Source organism: Muntiacus reevesi, chromosome 20, assembly GCF_963930625.1.
Source record: "Muntiacus reevesi chromosome 20, mMunRee1.1, whole genome shotgun sequence".
Classification (NCBI taxonomy): Eukaryota; Metazoa; Chordata; class Mammalia; order Artiodactyla; family Cervidae; genus Muntiacus; species Muntiacus reevesi.
The window spans coordinates 37,767,561-37,780,379 of NC_089268.1; the positions used below are offsets into that span (position 1 = coordinate 37,767,561).

Genomic DNA, 12,819 nt, shown 5'->3' on the forward strand with positions numbered 1-12,819 from the left:
GGCCTGCGTGCTGTTATGAGACTTAGTCACTCAAACACTACCATAAGCGAAAGAGATCACTAATAAGAGCCTGCTGTGTAACACAGGTAACTCTACCCAGGACTCTGTAATGCCCTACGTGGGAACAGAATCTAAGAAAGACTGGGTGTATGGACGACTGACTGCCTGTGCGGTGCAGAAGAAACAACACAATACTGTAGAGCAGCTATATCCCAATGAAAATTCATTTAAAAAATACAAGCAGTGCTTTCATAAATAAATGAATTTATTTCGTGATTTTACCAGGATTCAAGTCATTCAGCAAACAGGACTGGGGCGCAAGCCCTGTTTATCTTCCTTTCTAGGGGGCGCTGCTCCCAGCTCTCAGAATTAGGCTTGATGAGCTCTTTATTAAAGACATAGAAATCCTTTTTGATGAAGGCCTCTTCCCCCTAAATTTTCAGAGGCACAAACTCTGGTTTCCAGTTTCAGAAGTTTCACTGATCTCTTGAAATCCAGTCAGAAATCAATGGCAGGTTAAGAATGAAGTAAAGTGCTGGTAATTCTAATTAGTAGAAAGCTGGGTGCCAACAGTCACATCAAACCACACTGACAAGACTCAAAAGCTATAGTGGACTGCAGAAATAAAAGATTTCTCCTTTTCATTTCCTTGCCCTTCTATTCATGGAAAGGGTGAAATAGTTTGCATACAACAGCACAAAATCTGTTTGCATATTTTTCTATTATGCTGCAAAGTACAAATCTCAAGGAAAAATCCAAAGCTTTAAAGACATGTGAACTGTTCACTTCAATCTGAAAATTCTGTATTGCTTTGATGAAACATAAGCACAGCAGGTACTGAGTTTGCTGTTATTTTGAAACTATGAGGCATTTTTCAGAAGTTGACCAAGCCAAACATACTGTTAATGTTCATAAATTACCATGCAGTGAAAGTCCTTGACAGATATCTACTGTTTTTCACCAGATAAATTAACTTTGCTAAATCAACAATTAGATTAAAATGCAAGGTCTTTTAAATAGAAGTAAATGAAATATACAAAAAATCAAGAGTAGCAGGAAACTATCTTAGAGTAACTACAAGATTTCTCAATCAAAAACGGATGGAATACTTAAAATATCACTATGATTAAACTTGCATAATATAATATATATAACAAATATACTAAATATAAATCTTGTAAAAAACTATACATTTTAAATCAAGCTGATTAAAATGTAATAATGTAAATATGAGTGGCAATACTTTTCAGCAATGTTTTGCAGAGTAACATAAATTTAAAAGTAACCAATTTGCTTTATTCATAATCCAAACATAAGAAAAGTCCTTAATAAAAAGCATATGCATTCCAGATTAATCAACTCGCTCTCTCTGGACCAGGCTGTAAGTGGTACACCAAAATTCTGATATGACTCTAAGACATACAGGCATCTTCAAGGAAGATAAAAGTTATTTTAAATTATTCGTAACACAAGGAGAACAGGATAGGTTAGATAAATCGAATTCACAGATAATCTGCATATCCCTTACAGGTCAACAGCTTTTATATCTTTTCCCTACCAGCCAACCCATAAAATAAAGAGCAAGACGGACTGCCTGGTTTTAGTTTCTCCTCCTTGACCATCCACTGTTGATTTCTCTGATGGAGGTGATAAAAAGCAGTGAAAGCTAAGAGGCAGGAAAGAGAAGAAAGAAGCTAAAAACCTAAATAATCGACAAGTTCAGTAATCATATAATGAACTCATTGGCTCTAGGTAGTTCTAAAGAGACGATCTGTCACCATGATATGTTAGCAGGGCAAATAACTAAGGCATACCACTTAGGTGGGTTTTCCCCCACCACCTAGCGCCTCCTCACACTAGGGTGACTCACAGTGAGAAGCATGTATGACAACCATCCACAAACTATTCCAAAACCAGATGCTCGGCCCAGATATGAAAGTGCCTCAATATGTGTAAGACATGCAGTCAAACAGCAGGTAACGTGAGAGCCAGCACATCATTCCATACACACTTCTCAAGTACATGTTTTCCGTGGCGCCGAAATGCAAAGACAAACAATACAGCCTCTCCCTAAAGATGAGAACACTTTTGCTGGATTTAGGTGTAAATAAGGAATCATGATGCCCCATGACGAATGCCAACACAGACATGTCGGACAGAGTCTGACAAAATGAGGAAAGAAACTGGAAATTATTGGGGAAGGTCTTATGGAAGATGCAGGATTGTAGAAAATATTTCAGAATCAGAGGAAATTAGAGACCAAGCAGCTGCTAATCATTTATGTAATGCAGTCAATTATTAAAGCTTTCTAAGACTTGGCTTCTCTGTCAATAAAATGAAGATGCTGTTAACTCGCCCAGTTGTGTCCGACTCTTTTGCAACCCCACGGACTAGCCCACCAGTCTCCTCTGCCCATGGAATCTTCCAGGTAAGAATACTGGAATAGGATGCCACTTCCTACTCCAGGGGATCTTCCCAGCTCAGGGATTGAATCCACATCTCTTGCATCTCCTGCACTGGCAGGCAGATTCTTTACCACTAGCACCAACTGGTCAGTCTGAAGTAACATAATACCTTACCTGTGGATTACCCACAACCCAGAGGGCAAAACCAAGCAATGTAGTTTCAAGAGTATCAAATTCACAAGCCACTATATCTAGGTCAGAGTTCATTGAAGAGGAATATGCCAGCATTATTATCTTAGCGGTATCAACAAGAAAGCAAAAATAGAGGGAAAATATCTCTTACTAGATGCTATACGAGCATATATTAGGGGAATATATTAGTCAACGTATGCAGTAGCAAACATTAGTAATTCTGATTAACTGATTACTACCCACTGTCATCATATGGTAAGTATGAAATGTAAAAAAAAAAAATAAAGGAAAAATAGCAGGAGTATAAAATGGTTTTTAAAAATGCAGGTTATACAGGAGGCATCATAAGGACAGCAAAGGGAAAAGCAAACAGGAATGTAATGAAAAAAGTATCTTAAGGACTCGGTCAGTCAGTTCAGTCGCTCAGTCATGTCCAACTCTTTGCGACCCCATGGACGGCAGAATGCCAGGCTTCCCTGTCCATCACCAACTCCCAGAGCTTACTCAAACTCATGTCCATCATTGGTGATGACATCCAACCATCTCATCTTCTGTCGTTCCCTTCTCCTCCTGCCTTCAATTCTTCCCAACATCAAGGTCTTTTCCAATGAGTCAGTTCTTCGCATCAGGTGGCCAAATGTATCAGAATTTCAACTTTAGCATCAGTCCTTTCAATGAATATTCAGGACTGACTTCCTTGGGATTGACTGGTTGGATCTCCATGCAATCCAAGGGACTCTCAAAGAGTCTTCTCCAACACCACAGTTCAAAAGTATCAATTCTTTGGCACTCAACTTTCTTTATAGCTCAACTCTCACATCCATACATGACTACTGGAAAAACCAAAGCTTTGACTAGATGGACCTTTGTTGGCAAAGTAATGTCTCTGCTTTTTAATATGCTGTCTAGGTTGGTCATAGCTTTTCTTCCAAGGAGCAAGTGTCTTTTAATTTCATGGTGGCACTCACTATCTGCAGTGATTTTGAAACCCACCAAAATAAAGTCTCTCACTGTTTCCATTGTTTCCCCATCTATTTGCCATGAAGTGATGGGACTGGATGCCATGATCTTTGTTTTCTGACTGTTGAGTTTTAAGCCAGCTTTTTCACTCTCCTCTTTCACTTTCATCAAGAGGCTCTTTAGTTCCTCTTCCCTTTCTGCATTAAGGGTGGTGTCATCTGTGTATCTGAGGTTATTGACATTTCTCCTGGCAAAATTGTGCTTCATCCAGCCCGACATTTCTCATGATATACTCTGCATATAAGTTAAATAAGCAGGGTGACAGTATACAGCCTTGACATACTCCTTGTCCTATTTGGAACCAGTTTGTTTTTCTATGTCCAGTTCTAACTGTTGCTTCTTGACCTGCATACAGATTTCTCAGGAGGCAGGTCAGGTGGTCTGATATTCCCATCTCTTTCAGAATTTTCCACAGTTTGTTGTGATCCACACAGTCAAAGGCTTTGGCATAGTCAATAAAGCAGATTTTTTCTAGAACTCTATTGCTTTTTCGATGATCCAACGAAGGTTGGCAATTTGATCTCTGGTTCCTCTGACTTTTTTTTTTTTTCCCTCTGACTTTTCTAAATCCAGCTTGAACATCTGGAAGTTCATGGTTCGTATTGAATTGGAGAATTTTGAGCAATACTTTGCTAGCCTGTGAGATGAGTGCAATTGTGCGGTAGTTTGAACATTCTTTGGCATTGCCTTTCTTTGGGATTGGAATGAAAACTGACCTTTTCTAGTCCTGTGGCCACTGCTGAGTTTTCCAAATTTGCTGGCAGGACCCTATAGGTCATGATAAAGAGTTTATCTTTACATGGTGAGTAATGAAGAGGCATCACAGATCTTACATGAGGTAAAATGCTTTTTAATCTATTATCAATAGTTTATATTTCATATTCAAATTAATAATTATTACATAGATTATAATTATGTTTCTTCAATTTCAGGACATTTTCCCACCAAGCATTTTATACATATACACACACGCATATATAGATTATATATACATATATATGTGTGTGTATAAATAAGATATCTTTGTCAGTTATGTCACCATTTAAAATGAATCCCCTACGGTTTTTTACAGCATCCATAAGTTAAAAATAGGGTTTTTAGGTGTTGCAATCAGATACTCAACTTTGACTGCCTGTTAGGGATTAAGAATTCTCTCTCCTTTCCTTTTATTCATTACACATTTATGCAATATCTGCTATATAAAGTGCCACACATAATGCTAGACTCTCAATAGAAACTTAAACCTACACCCTATATTGTGTGACATCTTCTGTTCCTAGGAAGATTTAATAAAATATATTTTCAACAGACCCATTTTTCCACACCATACATTTAAATAATGATAGAAACTTTGGTATTTTCCTTTAAACTGTTCAATTTTAAAAAAAGAAACTGTTAAAAGAGTTTAAGAACAATCTCAAGAGTCAGGTAATGTGAAGTGAACAGAACCAAGAGGAAGTAAAGCCACCTAGTGAAGTGCTCTGTAATTAAAGTCTGTAGCATGAAGCATCTTCCAGAAACACAAAAAGGCTGGGTCCTCCCAATATAATTTGCCAGGAATGCCCACCATAAAGGTATTAAAGCATCAGAGAAGTTATTCAAGAGTGGCTACCTTCTATCCTGATGGTTTAAAAAAAAAAAATCGGTCATTCAATGGGATTTTTTTTTCCCCTCTATTTTCAGCTTTTCTTCTGTTTTCTTTCTTTCCTTATTGATGAACTCTCTTCAGCACTTTAGATAAATCAAGTAATTTCTTCAGAGGGTCTAAGCTGAGTAAGAGGAAAATGGGTAAATACCATGCACCGTGGGTACGGGCTGAGGCTCCCTCGGGCTGGCTCCCTTCCCTAATGTCGTTTTTCACACCCGGAAGCCCTTGGAGCTCACTTACTTTGTCCTCTTGTGCTGCCTCTTCTGGCCAGAATGTTAAGACTTTGAAATTCAAAACTACAGCATGGGCTCTACAATCTATTTTATGAAGAAAGCTCTTCTTTATTCACCCTTTGATTCACTCATTCATTGAGTCACTACCGGTTGGGGTATCAAGAGACAGATGATGACAATGCCGTCATGAAGATGAGAATGAAGGAGGGAAGGCCAACATTATAGATATCTTAAAGCAAGCATTTTTATAAAGGTAATATTATGACCAATAATTTGGTCACCTAATGCAAACAGCCAACTCATTGGAAAAGACCCTGATGCTGGTAAAGATTGAAGGCAGGAGAAGAAGCCGACAGAGGATGGGATGGCTGAATGGCATCACCGATGCAATGGACATGAACTTGGGAAAACTCCAGGAGATAGTGAGGAACAGGGAGGCCTGGCGTGCTGCAGTCCATGAGATTGTGAAGTCAGACACAACTGGGTGACTGAACAACTACAACGTTATGACAAATGAAAGTTATTTTCAATCTAACTACAATCTATGAACTAAACACCTACTGTTTTTCCAGGTAAAGTATAAAGCTGCATTTGGCATCTTCTGTTGATTTAGTGGCTCTTCTGGAGCATCTATTCGGAGGTTAACAACTCTAGCACCATGCCAGGTGCTGAGCATTAGGGTTTGCTATAACTGCAATATTAGCTTCTGCAATTTTGCAATTAATTAAAGGGCTGAATTTTTTCCAAGAGGTATTAGGTTACTCATCTCAGAGCCAATACATTATTTTTTTCCCCTTGTGTTTATACCCACCTGAACTTCTCTGACTGTAGCTACTAATGTTCCCTTGATCTTTAATGAGTTATTTTTTTTTTAATCCAAAGAAAGTGGCCTGTTATCATCTGTATACTGGCAAGGCTTACTTCTCTTCCTACCCACCAAAGACCCAACACATCTCCTGGTCTTCATGATGCCTCACATTTACTGCAAACACAGCAAGACCGCTCTTAGCAGATTTGATTTTTTACAGAGAATCATCTTGATTTTTCAAGTTCAAAGTCAAAGAGTTAAGTAAAAACAGACATGCCTGCAACTTATTTTTAAATAGCAAATCATAATTGTCCCACACTGCCCAAAGTATCACAGTTAACATATAAATCACACACAGTTACTAAAAAGATCTTGCTGGGAAAATGTAACAAAATTGCTAAATCTCTTCATTATATATTTATATTTAAAAACCAGATTGTGATCAACTGTTTTCAGAATTTCTAAAATAGTTTGTTCATAGTAGCATGACTTTTCAGCAACAACCTCGTGGTAAACGCCTCTAAACCAAATCAACAGAAGCAATTCAGGGATATTTACTTGCACTTACACATTTAATTTCAGCCACTATACTTGCTTTTAAAATTTTGCAAGGTTGTTTTTCTGTGCAAGCTTATTGCAAAGAACACAACTGATTAAAAATATAAGTGACTTGTTTCTACACTTTGCACATGATTTTCCAAGAGTACTTGTCCTCAACTATGAGATTAATAGCATAATTTATTTCTCAAATAAAAATCATGGATCCCAGCACATACTTTTTCATTTAAATGGTTGCTCCCTTGTCCATATTCTTTGCTCATACTTATTGTACCATTTGTCATCTAGTACCACAGTTACTTGGGCTTCCCTGGAGGCTCAGTGGTAAAGAATCCACCTGTAACGTAGGAGACATGGGTTCAATCCCCGGGTTGGGAAGAGTTTGGAGGAGGAAATGGCAACCCACTCCAGTATTCTTGCTTGGAAAATCCCATGGACAGAGGAGCCTGGCAGGCAAACAGTCCATGGGGTCACAAAAGAGTTGGAGATAATTGAGTGACTAAACAATAACCACCACCATAGTTACTTGTACAAATGTCCATTTTCCTAATTTAACAGTAGGCTCCTTGAGGGTAAGCAACCTGATCCATGGAAGTTATAAAAATAAGACTCTGGATCTTGCATTATTATAACTCCTTTTTTCACACTGGTCACAAGAGAACCAAGTGGAAGAATATGAAGCTCTGTGTCTCTCTGGTCTCATTTCACCCCTAACTATCGCCAGAGAAAGGGATGGAGTTTAAAAATTCTGCAGCACAGTGTCCTTACTGGTAGGGCTAACAGCGGTTCAGATAATGCAATGTTCACAGCTGGTTGCAAAATCAATGCACCATATTATCTGTCCTGAAATAGACAAGAGTTAAAAATGGAGGGATTGAGGCAAATTTACACATTGGAAAACCGAAGGGTTGTAAGCAAGATACAAAGAACTGGGACAATATGGCAAATGCTAGAAAACCGAGGCAACATTAACTAAGGGTGAGGAAACAGAAACAAGATGTGCAGAATGACAAAGAAGGGGACTTGAAATTCCCAATTCATTCTTGGTAACATGAGACTACAAAAGAAATGTGAAAAGTGGTCTTAAAGGAAACTCGTGGGATGGTGCTGAGGCTGCCGCCACGCTGTCTGGTTGGCTCAGGTCTGTGTCGGCATGGAAATGAGCAGCTTTTCCTTACCTCCAGGTGCTCTAAAATATAGGGTGGATTGGTCATGCCCAGCCTCAGCATCGCTCCCTCAGGAATCACTTCAACCAGCTTCCATAGCAGGGCTGGGAGGCTGGAGCCAATATCTCTGCCGTAAGCCCCCGTGTCTTCACTGGTCAACCATATCTCACAAACACCCTCTGTGAATCAAAGGAGATAATTAACAAATCTGTTGCAGAGCCGTCTCCTTCATCATACAGCTGCTCACTCTTTTTAATGCAGGTTTTTTCAACACTATTATGCAAGCAAGTCTGGGTATTCAATTGTAGAGAGAAAGCAGCTTATCCCATGGTGGCACCGGGTTATTAAGTTCATTTTATGAACACCAGAGAGTTACAACAATGCTGTAAATTATCAGTGCGTCCTATGGAGTGATTAAGATTCACAGCCAATCAGTTCAACCATGCTTCCTCCAAAGCCCTTTGATCAAGACTGAGGCTTTAGTCCCATCACAGAGGATACCTAGTTGATTGAACAGCATAAGCCCCAGAACTGAAAGAGTCCCTCCACAGAATAGGTACCATCAGCAGTTAACTCACTAATCAGTCTGTCAGCAACCTAAGGAAAAATGTCAAGTGTAGTTAAAGTTGGACTCACAAATTATTCATCATGAGGTACCCACTTCTCCTGCAGTAACTATGCCAATTTGTTTTCTTTATTCAATTAAGAATAGAGTGCATTGTATTGCTGCATTCAAAGAAGCTGGTCGCTGTAGGAACCAAGCATCTGTGTTGGAAAACCTGTTTACTAAAAATAGGACAGATTGCATCCTATTTTCTATCAGTTGGACTTTAGCAAAATGTATCTACGTTTTCTTGCTACTGTTGTTATAAAGAATCCTGACTTCAAACATTACCACTTGCAATAACAGTCTTCCAAAAATTGAAAGGAAATACTTTGGGATCACCTAGTATTATTCAAAATAAATAAAGCAGAGTTAGCGAGAGCCACCCAAGTTTGTAGGGTGCACAGAATGTTTCTGAAGGCATATTCAATTAAAGGATTAGCCTGTTTTATAAGGCCAAATGATTCACATGGCGAAAACAAATAGTGACAAGGGCCTGTGAAATTTGCTCAGGCTAATGTGGTTTGTTGCTTCCGAAGAAACTCGACACACACACAAGGCACACAAATACGACAGCCTGAACCAAAAGAAGTTTCTAGGCAGAGCCTCAAAAATTAAAATTTTAAATTGTCTTTGGTTGACAGAAGAATCTAAAAAATACACTTAAATATTCCTAGTCAAGAGAGACAACAAATAAAACATACGGTTTCTATGTGAATGTGAACTTCAACAGAAAAAACAAGCAAAAGAGAAAGATATTCACTCTTTAAAGTGTTGCACAGAGGTGGAAAAATATGCATGAAGTTAAGATCTCCAATCACAGCTCGTATCATTAGAGGAAGAGATATATTTACTTTATCAACAAACTAATCAGCCAACATAAAAACATTAATTCTTCCCCACTTGATTCTCTTTCTCAGACAAGCACATCCTCACCCACACCCAGACAACATGGAAAACAAGGATAGAAATAAAATTCAGCTTCCCCAAATTAAAGAAGACATTTTAAAAAAAAAGTTCCATTTTAAAAGTTAGAGATTTTTTTTAAACATTTCTAACACCTCATATTTGAAAATCTGTAATGTTACAAATATATGTCTTTTCTTAATTTAAATATGTTGTTTCAGAAACTAATAAACATTTGCTTAGTTTTAATCATTTAATAAAAAGTTTTATCCTCAAAGTAAATAATCTGGCATATAAACAGGCTATCTTTGTGGCTCTATAACTTCATAAATATCCTCTGTACACAGAGGGTTTTTCTGTTGAAAAAAACTGGTTGCAATTAGTGGTATCATCTGTATTTTAACATGACATATGCCATCAGACACTAGACTCATACAACCATTTTCTTTTTTTAAAATCTTATCACAAAATCCACTCCAGGAAAAGAGATGGCTAAGTAACAACATAAACGGATTTTAAAACACTCTGAAAGAGGTTATAAAAACAGGACATTATCCATGATTTTCCAGTTACTGGCATTTGAGCAACACAATATGAATATTTTAAAATGAACAGAATAATTTTAATTTATAATTTTTCCATCCAAATGGTTCCATGTTATGCCTTATGTAGAGAGAGCAAGTTCCTGGAACAGTGCCTTGCTGTTTGCTAGATGAATATAGAAGAGGAAAAATCGCTATGAATAGGATGGAAATAATAGCCACGCGGAAAACAGCAGCCAGCTCTTCAGTCTGCATAGGTGGGGACCAACGGCCCCCTGGTGGGCTGAAGCTTCAAACTAAATCACAGAAAGAGGAAGCAGCTGTAGCACTAAGTCAGCAACAACAGGAATAATGGTCTCCCTGCCTCCAAGATCAAGGTTGCTAAAATGCTTATATAATAGCGACCTGGTGTAAAACACAATGAAATGAGAAAACATGTGCAAAATGTGAAGTCCTTGGACTTGAGGAGAACTGTGCCTTGCTCATTCAATTCCCAACTTTGTCAAAGATGATTTTGCTCTTTACGTCAGAAAGCTCAGGTTTTGGAAGGCGACCTTTCAAGCGTTCATTCTAATGAGAGTGGATCCCCCCCACCGTTAGGACACAGAAAACCACTTCATAGCACAGGTGAAGCTCTGTGGTGCGGAATCTCCGCCACTGAAACCCTGCCCTCTCGGAAGCCTTGTGATTATTCATAGTGCAAGCGGCTGCTGTCAGGTCAGCCTGCATGTGAATTCACCGGGGAAACCCGAGGCTGCAGTCTGTGATCACTAATGGATATGGGGAAGCATGCATGCTTCGAGCTGCACACTTAATTGGCTATACTTATGGACGGAAGTGTTTGCCTGAACAGCTTCGTTCCGCAAGGACTCCAGTTATGAGCTCTATCCCTGCACGTTCATTTCTTTATTTGTCCATCAGACACTTATGAGGCCCTCGCCTACTATGTGCCCTGCAGCTCTTCCAGCTCATGACAGATATGGATTCATAATCAGACTTTTGTGATCTGAGGCTGGCTATTACTCAGGTGTCGGTGAGGGGACACTGACAGATGCCCCGGGAACTTCACATACCTCCCTATCACGGTGATGGTGGACAGGGATGGATGGTGGAGAACACAGCCTGAGAAACGGAAATCAAGGGCAACCCGAGGGGCCTGAAGTGCATATGAGGCAATCCCAGCGACACAGAGCCAGTCTACACTGCAACACAGATTCTAACTAATGCCGATACATCTTAGAAAAACAAACACATGGAAATGAAAGAGAGTCGGAGGCAGGAAGAATGAGTGAGATAAGAGAAGTGAATCACCAATAAATCCTTCCATATTTATGATAATAAATACATGCATAAAAACAAAGTGGTGGGTAGAAACTCAGAAGACAGGAATGAGTTTTTTTTAAGCATCCATGGAGATCTCTTATTTTTTTTCCTAAAAATGACTTTTGTTCATGTTCCTTACTGTCTATCTGACTTTTCTAATGAACACTAGGTTCATAAGATCATCCATCACACTTTGGTTGTGTTAATTTTGGTTTTAAAAAAAGCAGATACAAGGAAGAAATGAAATGCATCTTACAAAGGAAAATTCTTTAAAAAGTTTAGTTATTGGAATTTATTATCATTTTACGCAAGTAATTACAGATCTGCCTATAGCTGAAATGCTCTTTTCCCTGAAGACAGAGCAACATCAACAGTTGGATTTTGATCTCTGCTCCACAGTAATTTGAGATGACAGGGGATGGAAAAAGTAGAAGACATAAAAGGTTAATAGTAAAAGAACAATAATATTCTCAGTAAAACAGTCTCAAAATAAAGAAAATCCTTTCTGAAAAACCAAACTTTGCCAAAACTCAATTCCAAAAGACTATGACTCACTATAAATTTTCCTGTGCATAAGCTTTATTGTAATAAATTAAAATATGGGTGATGATTGATTTCATCTGATCAGACAAGTGATATTTCTCTGGTAGCTCATGTTTTATCACTGGGAAAAATTTCCACCATCATGTGTTGTTTCAGTTATTCCATGTGAGTAGTCTCTAAAAATATAGACTTTATATTTTTTTTATATTTTTTATTGATATTTTATATTTTTATATTGATAAAAACTACAAATTGTGATGTTTTCTTAGCACTATATGGTAAGAAAATCAACACCAACTAAACATAATCTCAAAAAACCCACCTCATGTGAAGAAAAGAGAATCCTCTTCCACTGTTGGTAGGGATGTAGATTGGTACAAAAACAAAGTTGCCACATGATCCAGCAATTTCACTTCTGGGCATATATATCCAGAAAAAACTATAATTTGAAAGATTCATGCACACTTATGTTCACTGCAGCACTGTTTACCACAACCAAGGCATGGAAGCAACCTTCGTGTGTTCATCGGCAGGTGCATGGATAAAGACGGGGTACATATATACAATGGAATATTAATCATAAAAAAGAACAAAATGCCATCTGCAGTAACATGTATGGACCTAGAGATTATCATACTAAGTGAAGTAAGTCAGACAGAGAAAGACAAATATCATATGATATCACTTACATGTGGAATCTAAAGTAAGACACAAACGAACTTGTTTACAAAACAGATTCACAGACATAGAAAACAAACATAGTTTCCAAAGGAGAAAGAGGCTGGAGGGAGGGATACAGCAGAAAGTTGGGACTAGTAGATACAAACTACTATACATAAAATCAACAACAAGGCCTTACTGTACAGCACAA

The 12,819-nt window shown here is 38.2% G+C and overlaps 1 protein-coding gene across 4 annotated transcripts in view; it reads right to left on the reverse strand.

Moving 5' to 3' along the window:
- The window catches only part of CDKAL1 (CDK5 regulatory subunit associated protein 1 like 1), a 576,202-nt gene that overhangs the window by 224,729 nt on the left and 338,654 nt on the right, over window positions 1–12,819 (reverse strand). For all 4 annotated transcript variants that reach the window (XM_065912374.1, XM_065912378.1, XM_065912376.1 and 1 more), the window contains one exon: window positions 8,043–8,209. In XM_065912374.1, coding sequence (XP_065768446.1) covers window positions 8,043–8,209 — 167 coding nt within the window. The remainder of the gene's footprint in view (window positions 1–8,042; window positions 8,210–12,819) is intronic.